Below are 15,256 nucleotides of genomic sequence, written 5' to 3'. Positions count from 1 at the left end.
GCCCACTGTTACCCTGTCAGATGAGGAGTCAGTGTACCTGAAGGCTTTCGGGTCTCAACCCTCGGCTTCATGGGAGTGTCCCCCATTTGACGAGTTACTGGATCTTGAGTCAGAAAGCATGGCAGACTCCTGATGCCGTGGAACCAGTCCCCAGGAGGCCGAAAACATTTCTTTCTGCCCCTAAAGACAAAGAATTTTTATTCAAGGGCTTACCTGTAGATGCCATGGTGGTGGTGGCGGCCACTAAGAAAGAGCTAGCAGAGACTACTACTTCTATCCATCCGCCCAATAAGGAATCCCGAACGATGGATAGACACGGGAAGCGTGTCTTCTCTTCAGTGGCTTTTGCACTCCGATCGCTGAATTATTTATTACACTTCATGAGACTTCAGAGAGATCTCCTGAAGGAGTTAGGAGATACTCTTCAAGGTACCTCTACTGAAGGAGTCCCATCTACAGTATCTACTCAGTTGGCTACCTTAACATCCATTGTTAATTCCTCCATGAGGCTGATCTCGTACACAGCTGATGCTGCGAGTAGAGCGGCGGGTTCAGGAGTCTCCTTAAGGAGGCACTCCTGGATGCATCTATGCAATTTTGCTGAACCTTTCAAGTCTACATTCACCAATGCTCCCGTTGATGGATCCTCTCTTTTTGGACCCAAGGTGAAAGATAACCCTCACCAGGTGTGAACAAGAAGGAAAAACTCTCTGCCGTGGGAGTCCATTTTACCGTCCCTTCTAGACCTTACCCTAAAGGTCAGAAGAGTGGTAAAATGTGGTTTAAGAAATCATAGAGATCTTTCCAGAATACACAGGGTGATTTCCTTCAGAGGCAGGGGAGTAGGAACAAATGGTAGACGTCGCCCTAGAGGCAGGGGAGGTCCACAAAATCAGGGAGGTTGCGATTCCTTTCGTGACCGTCTCTATTCCTGATGTGGAACCCGACTGTGTGTCTCTGGAGCCGGTCGGGGGTCACCTGTCTGTACCCAGAAGCCTGGCTAAATATCACCTGAGACAAGTGGGTATAAGACATTATCACCAGAGGTTACTCTATACCCTTTACTCTTCCACCACACCCTCCCAAAAGGATCCCAGATGTACCAGCCAATCACAGGGATCAAGCAGCTATAGAGATGGAAAAGCTGCTGTTAAAAAGAGTCATCCAAAAGGTCCCAGCAGACCAGACAGGATTCAGAACGTACTCCAGATTCTTTTTAGTTCCAAAAAGAACAGGAGACTGGAGACCCATTTTTAGACCTCAGCAGGTTAAACGAGTATGTAAAGAAGTCCAAGTTCCGAATGGTCACTCTACAATCCATACTCCCTCTGTTAGGGAAAGAAAATTGGATGTGCTTAATAGATCACTAGACAAAGCATCAAGGAATTTTCTATGCTTCCGGCTGGGAGCCAATCATTACCAGTTTCGGGCGCTGCCTTTTGGTCTCACCACAGCTCCCCGGGTGTTCACCAAATGCATGGCAATAGTGACAGCCCATCTGAGGTGTCAGGGAATCCAAGTTTTTCCATACCTGGACGATTGGCTCCTGACCGCCGCCACCACCAGGCATTTTCTAGTTCAATTCAGAGACTCCACAATCAAGCTCTGTTCCCAGTTGGGAGTCTCTATAAATTGGGAAAAATCCTTAACTTTGCCCACTCAATCTATAACATTTTATAGGAGCAAACATAGACACAGTCTCTGTGACAGCCAGACTACCAACAGACAGAATACAAAATCTTTCACAGCAGATTTACAGGATGTTCTTCGTGTTTTACTGTTGCAGTCATTACATTTAGGCCTAAAGATTTGTATATTAAACCAATGCCATCTTCAAAACCTAGCCCAAAACCAACTTCTATGTCTAAAAAAATGACGCATGGGCCACGTGCTCAGGCCCCTATGCCTAAAAAACAAATTATCAAAATGGCTGAGGATTTAATTACCTTGATCAGGTGTTCCCAACCCCCTCCTGCTAAGAGGCCTAGGCAAGGCACTGATTATGAATCTTTAGATTAGGTTTCCATTTCTTCTGATCAGGAATTATCTATTCCACCTTATGAGGATTCTGATGCAGAGGAATCCATCCCTTCTGCTGCTTCTCCTGAGGATTTTTCTTTTGGAGAAACTGCATACCTTAAGGGAACATTTTCATTGGGAGAGTCAGGATTTTTCAGAAGCCAAAAAGAGGCTTACAGATTTCTTTCTTCTTCCTCAGCATAGGCCTTTGACTATACCTCCTGTTTTAGACATTGCTGATGTTTTCTCAGAATCCAGCACGGCTCCTGATTCCCTGCCTCCGGCTCTTAGTAAGCCAGACGGATATTACAGGGTTCCTGACTCCCACAAGTTTCTTTTTAAAAACCCTACTGCTGACCCTGAAACAATTTCTCAGGACCCAAAGGGTGTTAAGGCTTCTAATGCTAAAAATCCTGCCCCTTCTGGTACAGACTCCAGGGCGCTGGATAGATGGGATAAGAAGGTTTACACGTCTGCAACCCTGGCAATCAGGGCTTTAAACTGCCAATTTCATATACTTAAATATCAGCAGCATGTCATGGGCTTACTGAAACAGAAAACGATGTTGATTTCTGACTGTGTGGAAAATAGTGTTACAGGATTTATTGCATTCAGCTGAACAAGTTGGAAAGCATACTTTGCAATGTGGTTTTGATTCCTTGGAGGCCTTTTGCAGGGCTGCTGTAACTGGATCTGTGATAAGAAGGCATGCTTGGCTCAAGGAGCAAAATCTGCCTGATCATGTTAAAGCAAAATTGTTGGATGCTCCTTTACAACAGGACAGCCTATTTGGTCTTCTGCTATGATGGCACACTGGACTGGGGTTCTGACTCGCGTGTCAGATCAGATGGACTATATGAATAGGATACAAAATTTATGTACTTGCCTTAACCCTAGATCCTTTCATTCAGAAAATTATTCACTTCTCTGTTATGAGATTTAGATCCATCATTACTTGACTGTTGTTTTTCCTCAGGTGGAACAAGTAAGTGGCAGATTTTCTGTTTTCTTTGTCAGAGTGGGAGCATGTAGCATCAAGGGGATACTACATAGAATTTGCATAATTTCCACACTGGGCCACATCCCTTCTACTCTCTAGCAACAGTTGGCTTTGGCAATCCCATTTCTACAGTCTTTTGTATATTCATGTAGTAGAGTACACAACACACACAGACACGCGCACACACACACACACACACACACACACACACACACACACACACACACACACACACACACGTGCACGCACACACGCACAGGCACACACAGACATAGGCATAGGCACAGGCACACACAGACACACCTAATTGAGTCCTGCAAAAGTGGTCCCTATGGCAGACACAGTATATTTTTGTGGTTACCATATCTCCATAGCAGTACTTGTATGAATAAAAAAATTGTTGCTAACAGGCTCTCTCTTTCATACCTCGTGGTACTGTGCATATATTGGGGTTGGTACTATGTCTAAGGACATATTTTGGCCTTCTCCTTTTTATGGCTCCTTTAGCCTACTGAAAAGAAGTTTTATTGGTGTAGTGTTTCTACAGGCACCAAAAAGAACAGAAAAAAACATACGACTTGCTTTAATATAAGGATGGACTGCGTAGGAAGGGCTTTGACTCAAGATCCTGGTTAATGGCCCTCAGACCTCAAACTAGCCCTCTGACCAGCATAATTATAGATGAGAGAAGCGATTACACTATTTTTCTAAATTCCCGGCTTGCATTTCTTTTTATCTTTCACGATTGTTGCCCTTGCCTGAGATTGTTAGTCCGCCTGCAGTAGTAGTGGTTATTTGAGTTTGAGACCCCTGGATCTGGTCAAAGATTAATGTCTGCTTTCTGTGGAATAACAGTGTGTATAACTGAATCCTGCAGTAATGATCCTGTTATTTTTAAATCTTTTGATGTTATGTAGTCCAATCTCACCTACATTCTTATCGTTGGGTTCGGAGCCGAACCTCTGCTCCGACTCTGCCATACTCTAGCTCAAAGACTTAAATTGGCTCGTGGCTAAGAGGTATCCCATACTGCAACGCGCCCATCCCAGATCTCATTTGCCGCTCATTACGCTCAGATGTGGTCTCGCTCTTGGCCGTGGCTAAGTATAATTTTTCTTCTAAATTCAAACAAATTGTTGACCAAAAAGCTATTGTCATAGCTACTTTGTGTGTGTTGTTCTGTTGGTTGTGTGGCAGGTTCCGTTGGCCTTGTGGTATCCCGTTCGCCCCTTGTCTCCACGGGCTAGGCCTGTTTTTTCAGTCAGTGGACCTTGTTTTCCCTACTGTCCAGTTGTAGTTTTCATATTTGTTGGTGTTTTGTTGTCTCTGTGGTTGTTAGTCTCTTGTTTCCTGGGCTAGGCCTGTTTAAATTAGAGGACTTAGTCCTCCTTGTGGGTGTCCGTGGTCTAGTCCGTTTCAGTTAGAGGCTCTAGTTTCCCGCACCCTTCTGTGTTTGTTTTTTGGTGCAAGGGTGTTCCTGTGTTCCCCGTGTGGAGTTTTCTTGTCAGCATGTCTAAAGATCCCAAAGAACACAGGCCTTCAGGCTTTAAAAAGTGTGTAGAATGTAGTAACAAGATGTCATTAACTGATGAGCACTCGGTGTGCGTGTACTGCTTGGGTGCTATTCATCTCCAAAAATCCTGCTTGTTCTGCCATGCTTTCAGTCCCCGTGTACTGCAAGAGAGGAAGAGCAAGCTTATCTTAAAAGGATTACTGAAACCTTCCTTTGAAGAAGACTTGGAGAGGTCTTCTAGTTCCAGATCCTCTCCTTCCAAACCGGACAAGAAATCAGAGAAAAAAATCTACAAAAAAGCACTCTCCGGCTCCATTAGTTTCCTCGGAGCCGCCAGAGAAAATCGCTAAAACTACTGTTACTTCGGCTCCATTGGCTTCGGTGCCGACAGAAGGCAGTACACCAACTATGTCAACATTGGCTCCCAGCATCTCTGAGCCAGTGACAGATATTCTAGTTCGGAGCCAGTCTCCAGTTCCTTGAACGGTTTCTCCGTTTCATAGGTCTCCCTATGTAGGGAGATTCAGATCGACGACCTTATCCTCTAGGTCCTGTCAGACCCTCTCTGATGACTATGTCGATAGAGTGGTGCAGAAACTGCTCCAGTCATCGGTGATGGCTAAATTGTTTTCAGTTCCGGCCCAGTCGGCCCTGGAGTCCATCCTCCCCTCCTCTTTGGCTGTTCCTCTTCCGAGCCTTTCTCAGCTTTCAAAACCAGAGCTGTCGGTTCCGTCGAATGCCGTGAGGTCAGTTCCAGTATCCCCCTCTCGGACCGGCTTCAGAGAAGCACAGTCGGGTTCCACATCAGGAACGCTGATAGGGATGGTCATGAAAGGAATCGCAACCTCCCTGATTTTGTGGACCTCCCCTGCCTCTAGGGCGACGATCCCCCCTCCGATCTCTGCTCCGACTCCATCGGCGCATACCACAATGTCCAGGATTCTTGGGTCACCGTTCGGACCCAAGAGGGAGGTCTCGGATTGATCTTCTTTGGCTACTAACCTTCCTGTAGGTGCTTCGGCTCGGGTGAGCTTGAGTCTGTCATCGGCTTCGGACCTCATTTCTTCGGCTCCGAGGGCTGCTACCGTATCTTCCATGGTCAGTCAACCTTTGGAGCTGGGAGGGTTCGGCTTTCGAGGTCATGAGCATGCTGGTCAGGTCGTCAGCTGCATCTTACGGCAATGACACTCTGCCCCCTCCAGCACCGATATCGGTCAAGAATCACCCTCTATCCATGGACAGCTGAGACCCAGGGTCTCAGGATACCTCCATGAGTGGTCCCCAATTTTCTGAGGTCTCCCCAGAGTTTTTGCCTGAGGAGCCCCCCAGAAAGAGTGTGCAAGAAGAAGCACGTTGACTCCTAAGATGAGTCTCTCAAGTCTGACACCAACCTTGAGGAGTCCGAAGGGTCCCCCAAGTCGTCTTCTGAAGATATCTTTCTCAGATATCCTGGAAATCTTGAGGCAGAGAGGCGACTGGCCCTCCAAATCCCCTTCTGAGGAGGAGTCTGTGTTCCTGAAGGCCTTCGGGTCTCAACCCACCACCTCTTGGGTTTCTCCCCTGTTCGGCGAGCTACTGGATCTCGTTTGTTGGAAGATGTGGGAAACTTCAGACACTGTGGAACCGGTCCCTAGGAGCCCCAGCAAGTTTTTGTCCGCTCCTTCAGACAAGTATTTTCTTACGAAAGGCGTTCCAGTAGATGCCATGGTGGTGGCAGTAGCCACCAAGAAGGAACTTGCTGAAACTTCATCTACTGTCCATCCCCCTAACAAGGAGTCTAGGGCCATGGACCAATGCTCCGATGTCTACCCTAAATTCCATTACCAACTCCTCCATGAGGCTGATCTTGTATGCAGCGGAAGGAGCAAGCAGGGCTGCGGGTTCCGGAGTTTCTCTTAGGAGACACTCCTGGATGCACCTGTGCAACTTCGCGGAGGCTTTCAAGTCTACTTTCACCAATGCCCCATTTTGACGGTTCATCCTTATTTGGAACCAAGGTGAAGGGCACTCTCACTAGGTGCGAGCAGGAAGGAAAAACCCTATCTGCCATGGGAGTCCATTTTCCATACCTTCTAGACCTTACCCCAAGGGCCAGAAGGGTGGAAAAATGAGGTTCAGAAAGTCGCAGAGGGTTTTTCACAATGCACAGTGTGATTCCCCCTCCAGAGGCAGAGGAGAGGGTGGAAATTCAGGTAGACGCCACCCTAGAGACAGAGGAGGCCTGCGTAACCAGGGGGACCGCGATTCCTTTCGTGGTTCTTCTTACCGGCGCTCCTGAGGGGAGGCCCAACTGTGCGTCTCTGGAGCCAGTCTGAGGTCGCATTTCTCTATACTCCGAAGCCTGGCGAGACATCACCCAAGATGAGTGGGTATTTGAGAATTTCCAGAGGTTATCATATTCCCCTTCTTTCTTATCCCCCTCCAAACAAAAGAGTCCCAGACATTCCATCCATTCACAGGGATTCCTCAACTTTAGAAGTATAAAAGTTGCTGTCAAAAGGAGCCATCCAGCCTTTCCCTGCAGACCGAGTACGATTAGGGACTTACTCCAGATTCTTTTTGGTGCCGAAAAGAACAGGGGACCTGAGACCCATCTTGGATCTCAGCCGTTTGAACCTTCATGTAGAGAAGTCCAAGTTCCGCATGGTCACGTTACAGTCAATTCTCCCGTTATTAGGGAAAGATGTGTGGATGTGCTCCATCGACCTCAAGGATGCTTACTTACCATATCAAGATGGTCAGGGCATCCAAAAGTCACTTACGCTTCCGGCTGGGAGCCAGTCATTTTCAGTTTTGCGCCCTGCCCTTTCATCTCACCACAGCCCCCATGGTGTTCAAATGCATGGCAATAGTAACAGCTCACTTGAGACGTCAGGGATTCCCAAGTGTTTCCGTACCTGGACGACTGGTTCCTATCTGCCAGCACCAGGCATCTACTGCTACAGACCAGGAATGCCGCTATTGTGCTGTGCAAAAGTCTGGGAATTGTTCTGAATTGGGAAAAGTCTGCCTTGTTGCCCTCACAGCGTGTTACCTTTATCAGTGCCAAATTAGACATGGTGCTCATGAGGGCCTTCCTACCAGAAGAGAGAATTCAGGTTTTACAGCAGCAGGCCTACGCTACCATTGAAGACGGTCAAGGCAAAAGTGGTCCTCAATTTATTGGGACCATGGCTGCCACGATTATGCTAGTTCCTCTTGCGAGACTACACATGAGGCGTCTTCAGTGGCTACCTTTTGCCCAATGGTCTCTACAGCATCTCCCGCTCTCCTATCTTATTCTGATTACAGACAAGTGCAAGCAGGATCTGTGCTGGTGGCTTCAGACCAGCAATCTCAACACGGGCATGCCTTTCGTTCTTCCTTCTCCAGTTGCCACTTTGACCATGGATGCCTCCCAGATCGAGGGGGCATTATCTCGGCAGGACAGTCCAAGGCACGTGGTAAGAGCCCGAGACCCATTTGCATATCAGTGTCTTGGAGATGAGAGCGGTGCTATTAGCGTTGCAAGCACTTCAGGGCTTTCTTCCTCATGGGACAATTGCAATCCAAAAGAAACGAGCAACAGTTGAGCAAAAGTCACCTTTATCAAACAACAAAGCTTTCAGGTATAAAACCCTTTCTCAATGGTTAATCATTGAGAAAGGGTTTTATACCTGAAAGCTTTGTTGTTTGATAAAGGTGACTTTTTCTCAGCTGTTGCTTGTTACAATTGCAATCCACTCAGACAACATGTCAGTGGTATGGTATCTGAACAAACTGGGAGGAACCAGGTCATATCCCCTTTGCAGAGAGGCACTTCGAGTGTGGCAGTGAGCATTGTCTTCCCGACGCTTTCTAGTGGCAGCGCACATACCGGGGAAGTCCAACGTGATTGCCAACAGGCTGAGCAGAGCTATTCTGATGCCTCGTGAGTGGTCCCTGAACGAACAAGCGGCGGAGCAGATTTTCCACAGATGGGGTCAGCCTTGCTGCGACCTATTTGCCAGCCCCCTCAATGCCAAAAGCAGCAGCTACTTCACCCTTATCCCCCCGAAGGAGGAGGCACCCAGGGACGCTCTAGTTCACTATTTGCCCTTCGGTCTTCTCTAGGCCTTCCCGCCAGTCCCCCTGATAACAAAGGTTATTCAGAAAGCGCAATCCGTGGGAAGCACGATGATACTGATTGCACCACACTGGCCTCATCAGATTTGGTTCCCTTTTCTGCACCCTTATCTAATGGATGATCCGTGGATTCTGGACCCAGAGCCAGATCTGCTGCCTCGTATGTCAGGGCAGTTCCATCCCTCCATTCAGACCCCCAAGTTGACAGCATGGCTGCTCCAATTCCGTCCCTAGTCAGGCTTCATGATTTTTCCCTGGAGGTGGTTCATATTCTGTCTTCTTCCCACAAGCCTTCTACTAGGAAGATTTATTCCAATAAGTGGAAGAGATTCTCCATTTGAGCTCATGAAAGGCAGATTGATCCCTATACAGCTCCTATTTCATCAGTTTTAGAATTTTTCTCAACTGTTCAGCCAGGGTTCAGCTGCGGCAACTGTCAAAGTGCATTTGGCAGCCATTTCTACTTTTCATGTTGCTAATGAACCCAATCTAATGGCACACAGGCTTTGTAGGGCTTTTCTGAAAGGGACTATGCTACTTCGACCTCCAGTCTTTGATCCTGTAATGCCATGGGACCTCAATTTTGTGTTATAGCGGCTTACCTCACCTCCCTTTTGAGCCCGCAGCAACTTGTGACATTAAATTTTTGTCTTGGAAGACCGTCTTTTTGATAGCCATCACTTCGGATAGATGGGTCTCTGAACTCCAAGCTTTATCGTTTCAGCCCCCTTACTTGGTATTTCACAAGAATAGAGTTTCTCTTAAGACCTAATCCTTTCTTTATGCCAAAGGTTGCTTCAGTTGTCAACCTCAACCAGTCCATTGAGCTGCCTATATTTTTTCCTGAATCCTCTAACAGGGCAGAATTTAAGTTTCATCAGATAGATGTTCACAGACAGTTGCATTTCTATTTACATAGAACTAAAGATAATAGAAAATCAGATCAACTCTGTCTCGTTCTCAGACAATAGACTTGGGGCCTCAGTTTCTAAAGTAACTCTATCCAGATGGACTTCTAGTTGCATTTCCTTCAGTTGTACTTCAGATGGCAAGGAATTACCCTTTAAAGTGAAGGCTCATTCTACCTCTACTGCTTTTCAAGCTAGGAAGTCTTTGGATGATATTTGTGCTGCAGCCTCATGGGCATTGCCTCACACCTTTATTAGTCACTGCAAATTGGATCTGATATCTAGAGGCAGATCTTCCTTTGGATCCACAGTGCTCAGGAGTATTTTTCAATGAGCCACCCAAGGTTTAGGTGCTAGGGATGCTGTCCCAAGGGTAAGAATGTAGGTGAGATTGGACTACACAATATCAAGAAGTTATGTACTTACCATAAAGTTTGATGTATGTAGTCCATCTCGCCTCACATTCTTACTAACCCACCCACCTACCCCCTCCTGGAGGACCTAGAGGTTTAGTCTCTGGTTTCAGTATCCTTTTTTGTTGGGTTGGTTCTTCCTTCAGCATGTTTGTGTGTGTGTATGTGAGTTTGTAGCAAACAAGATCTGGGCTGGGCGCATTGCAGTATGGGATATCTCTTTGCCACGAGCCAGTTGAAGACTTCGAGCTGTAGTATGGCTGAGTCGGAGCCGAGGTTCGGCTCCAAACCCAAGGGTAAGAATGTGAGGCGAGATGGACTACATACATCGAACGTTATGGTGAGTACATAACTTCTTGTTTTGCATTATACAGCTGTACCTTTGCTTTGCTTTGGAGAGGGAGAGTGTGGCAATTAGGCAAACCTTTCCAAAATGATTGCTGACTACATTGTTTTTGTCATCAGATGGCTGCCAGGTGAAGGATGCTGCTATCAAAAGCCAGTCCAACTGTTCCAAGGAAGAGATCGTTTGGCATTTGTTAAGCAGGCTGTTTTCAAGATGATTGCTAACTGCACTGTTTTTTCCCCTCTGGCAGCCCACTAACATTAGAGTGTGTTGCTGCTGTCAGAGGACACTACACCATTAGTGTGGCTTCCTCGAGTCTTTGCTTATAATGTGTTCGTCATGGACAGTTATGCTTTTACAGCTTGATAGGTGTTTCACCCATTTTTGTCATACTGATTAGCTGTTGAGTCTTGATCAAGCATCCCTGGCAGTTATTAACAAGAACTGGCTTACTGGCTTTCTTTTTGAGTTTCTGCATCTTCCTCCTAGAAGGATTTTTATACTGTGTGGGAGTCTTCCCAGTCATGCAATCAGCCAAGAGAGCTCCTGATGACAAATGTAATAGGCATGTGCTTAGTGCATCACTTGGTCAGGGATGGAGTCGTCCTTGGTGAGTGCTACGTACTGTCTTGCCATTCATCATGCCTGGATGAACTCTTCATCTAGTGGCTGAGGTTGAAGTTCCTAGTAAGCTACACAAGTTTATATTTATATCCCTGTACATTGTTTATTCATTGTTGTCCTGTGATTTAGCTTGTGTTTGCCAAGTGACTGTAATGAAGTAACAAGCCTTATGGTTATTTAGATGTGCTAAAGATGTAAGGAGGACATCCTTTTAGATTGCAAATGTGAATAGCTTTTATCTTCTGTGTCTTCTGTTTCATGAGGAAATAGTAATTGCCACTAGCGGTTAGGATTCCTGGTTTTCACCCAGGTGGCCTGGACTTGACTCCCGGTATGGGAATGGATCACACCTTTAGAGCTGAGTTGGCCTAGTGGTGTGTTGCTCTGACTGTTGTTCAGAAGGTCCTGGGTTCAGTACTTGGCAGCAATGTCTTATCCCTTTTTAAGCGCAATCTGGATAACTGGATGGGAAACAGAAAATACACCCCTGGGATTCCACCTGTGTCCCTACTGGGCAGGGTCTTTGGATGGCTGACTTGTCTAAACTTGTTCTAAACTGTTGACTAGGCTTATAAGGGCTTCAGGGCCAATAGCCTAGTAATCTCCTATGATCTGATGCAAGAATGGTTAAGGAGAGGTGAATTTAAACCAAAAGATGAAAGATTAATATTGGCGGCCCAAGGTAGTGGTCTTCTACATGTTGGTTTACAAGGTCCATTGAGAATGTGGGAAAGGCAGTTAAATGCAGGTTCTGTAAAACAGAACTGGAAACTGTCGAACATCTTGTTGTTGGATGTGATGCAGTAATGGCAGAGGACCTGTATACTGAAAGGCATAATAGCATAATAATCTGGCAAGACTGTTGCATTGTGGATTGTGCAAACATTACAATATTGAAGTAGGTGAGAAGCATTTGAAACATGAGCCGCAAAGCATTATAGAAAATGCTGAAGTTTGTATCACATGGGATCACCCATTACCGATAGTTCAAAAAAATGGATGCAAGAAAACCAGATATAATAGTCTGTGAAAAGAAGACAAAAGTAGCATTGATCATTGAGATTGCTACACCCAGTGATTAGTGTGTTATGTACATGGAAACAAAGTCTAACAATGCCAGGATTAGTAGGCAGAAACAAAGACCACGTGGAACAAAGATACCCAGATAGTTTCCATAACAGTAGGAGCAATGGGTATTATAAAAAATAATTTACAGTCTTAATTTAGGTATATTACAGATACATATAACTCCATATTAATTGTAGGAGAAGTCATTTCTGGGCACATTGTGTGTGCTGCGAAAAGCACTTTTGAATAACATCAAAAGACTGAGGCAGTACTAATTTCATGAACTTTAATCATACGTTGATTTAGGAATAGGGTCCATTCACGTCATGATATTAGAAACCCAAGCACATGTGTATATATATATATATATATATATATATATATATATATATATATGATATTAAACCCCCCAAAAGACTTGGATAAATTAAACCTATAAAAATTGGGTACAGAGGGCAGAGATTTTAAATGTGAAGGAAAACATTTTTTGACCTGCAACAGAGAGATATTTTAGTGGACCTGCTTCACAAGCTTCCCTTTTTAGTTCTGTGGAAATGGTGGATACTCTGTAACAGTCCTTTAATTTCACTGTTATGTACCATATGTGGGGATTGTCACATTTTAGCACACAGAATTGCAATTCAAGTCAAGCTTAAGAGTTCATCAGCTGGTTAAATTATTGTTGAACAATAATGAATATTTTTCATAAACTCTTGTCTTCATTCTATCCACCAAACCATATTGATGCTTCACCCTTTGGCTTCATATTGAAAAGTTTTATGAAGCCAGTCATTTGGTTGTGTGCAGTCATGGTGAGGATTACCTTTATTTTACTGTATTGTATTGTGTAACAGCTGCTGAAACAGCAGAAAACATGGACATAAGTTTTGAAAATTAGTTATCCTGCTGTCCTGGGGCTCTAATGTTAAGCTTGATTGTGTTGTCGAGATGAAACTCTTCACTTTTGGGGTTCTACAACAATCCTCACTCAACAATCAAAAATAATAGTAGGTTCTATATGAAAAAGCAATTGTATCTAAAACCTTTTCTGTTTAGGGTTTTTTCAGGAAGAAGTAAACATGTTTGGCAATGTTGTATAGATGTACGAGTCAACTGAATTATATTTTATTAACAGAAGTGAAAAACTGTCATCAGAAGGCAGCTACCAGGAGTACCTTCTGTCAAAGCCATCTGTAGAAACTGCAAGCTACCGATCCAGCCTGGGGTCTGAGCCACTGGAAAGACGGTACTTTCCACTACAGGTATGTGGTCTGAGACACTTGTCTTTAAACACGCCTGAGACCAGAATGGGAGAGGAAGTTAACATAGACTTAATTTAGCTTACCAGCTTGCACTGGTACCAGAGGTAAATAAATTTGGCTCATGTAATACCGTAATGTAATTGATCATTCCAACATCTCCAATTTCACTGGCTTGATACTTACTTTTTTCTACATATTCTATAATCTGTTTTATTTTATTAAAGTTTTGCTGAGATTATGGTAAGTGGTGGAAATATGGAACTCATTAAGTAACTCTTCCTTATATGCATTTTCCCCCCAAAATGTGCAAATTGTATCTCACTCTTTTCCCTTCTTTCCTAAACAACCTTTCTTATAAGAATTGTGTATGTGTCTATGTATTATGGCCCATTTGTTTTATCCTCTAGATTGTACATTTTCCAAATCATTCCTCATCTTAGTAGCATCTTCATTTGCGTTTCATTACAACCCATTTTTCTCCTTGAGGTTTATCTGAATTAGGCACAGTATTCACAGAAATGTTTTTTAAAATTCTAATGTAGTATCAGGGTAACACAGTGTTGCAATATTTAGCATTGCTGCTTCACAGTACTTGGTTCTCCGGTTAATTTCTCACCTCTGGTATCTTCTGTGTGATTCTGCTTGTTGTCCTTGTTCTGCCAGGTGCTGCAGTTCCCCCCTCCCCATATCCCAGAGGCAATGCATAGTTGAATTGTTAGTGTTCCATGTTACCCATAGGTGTGCATGGGGAGTGGGTGTATGTGTGTTTATCTTGATAGACTGGTATCATAGCTAGAATTAGTTTTCTTCCTTGTGCCTATTGACTGTTGAGAGAGGGTTTAGGTCTTGTATAGTCCTGAAGTGAATAAAATGGGTGATGAGAGAAAGAATGCTTCTACTTTCCTAAATCCATGCCTCTGTATATTTAAAAAAAAAAAGGTTTCTTGTTTTTCGTAGTAACAGGATTTCTCAAATCTGCTGTTTGAAAAATTTTAGCATGATAATGCGCTGTCCTCATGTATTTATTTTTAATTTGTTTCAGTGTAATATTTTTGGCCTAAGTTTTACTAGAGATGTTTCTTTGGAGAGTCTGTGTAAAAGTAATTTACAACATGTAGGCGTCTGCTCACCGGCTTAGTTATGACATGTAGAGTTTTTCTTAGCATTTGCTGGGGTCTATATCATCATTTTGAAAAATGAAAATGCAGAATACCAGTTGGCCGACATGTAAATGTCAAGCTATGACATTGCTGAACAGCCAAATCGCTGATTTCTTCCTAACGGAAAGAAAGCGGTTGGCCGTTTCCTTACACCTGCCCTTTCCCCGACTTTAGTGCGGTCTCAGAGTTAGAATAATTAGTTAGGGGGGTGGGGGGCACAGCCCCCCACATAAAAATGTTTGTGTTTGGCATTGGTGTTTGGTGGGGATTTGGCTGTTCGGCAATGTCGTAGTTTGACATTTACGTGTCGGCCAACTGGTAATCGGCATTTTCGTCTTTCGAAATGCTGATAATAGACCCCAGTTGCTGTCTTGTCTGCATGAGGCAGTGTAGTCGTACATTTATAGCTGTACTTAATGTTTGCTGCCGCATATCCTTAAGAATAGCATAGTTGTGTTTTTAGCTTCATTTCTTCTTGTGACCGTTCAGAATCATTCATTGTTTGACTACCTTTTCTGTTTGCTAGTAGTTTGCTGGTTAAATTTCTCTAGTCCCCATGTATAAAAACATCCTTTAAAATGTTATTGGTTATGCAATAATAAAAATGTATGCCTGTTTTTTCTTTTGAATTTTGGCTAGAGTATGAGTGCAGTGACTTCTTCAAAGAAGTTCTTAAGTAAATATATATGTAATTGGTAGATTGTAGTTGTGGATTTTTTAAACATGACCTTTAAAAAGTGGCATAGATGCATATACAGTAGTAGAAAAAACACCAGCATTTCCTTTATTTTCATGTGGTATACAGTTTTCATTCACTCCCAACATTACAGAAATCGCTC

General features: G+C 44.2%; 1 protein-coding gene across 3 annotated transcripts in view; it reads left to right on the top strand.

Moving 5' to 3' along the window:
- EMD (emerin) overlaps positions 1-15,256 on the top strand; it is a 1,082,425-nt gene that overhangs the window by 658,224 nt on the left and 408,945 nt on the right. For all 3 annotated transcript variants that reach the window (XM_044080328.1, XM_044080330.1, XM_044080331.1), the window contains exon 6: positions 13,131-13,257. In XM_044080328.1, the coding sequence (XP_043936263.1) occupies positions 13,131-13,257 (127 nt within the window). The remainder of the gene's footprint in view (positions 1-13,130; positions 13,258-15,256) is intronic.

This window comes from Protopterus annectens, chromosome 8.part0 (genome assembly GCF_019279795.1).
Source record: "Protopterus annectens isolate FY-2018-M chromosome 8.part0, PAN1.0, whole genome shotgun sequence".
NCBI lineage: Eukaryota > Metazoa > Chordata > Ceratodontiformes > Protopteridae > Protopterus > Protopterus annectens.
The sequence above is the reverse complement of the archived record's forward strand: the minus strand, read 5'-3'. Positions and strand labels throughout refer to the sequence as shown.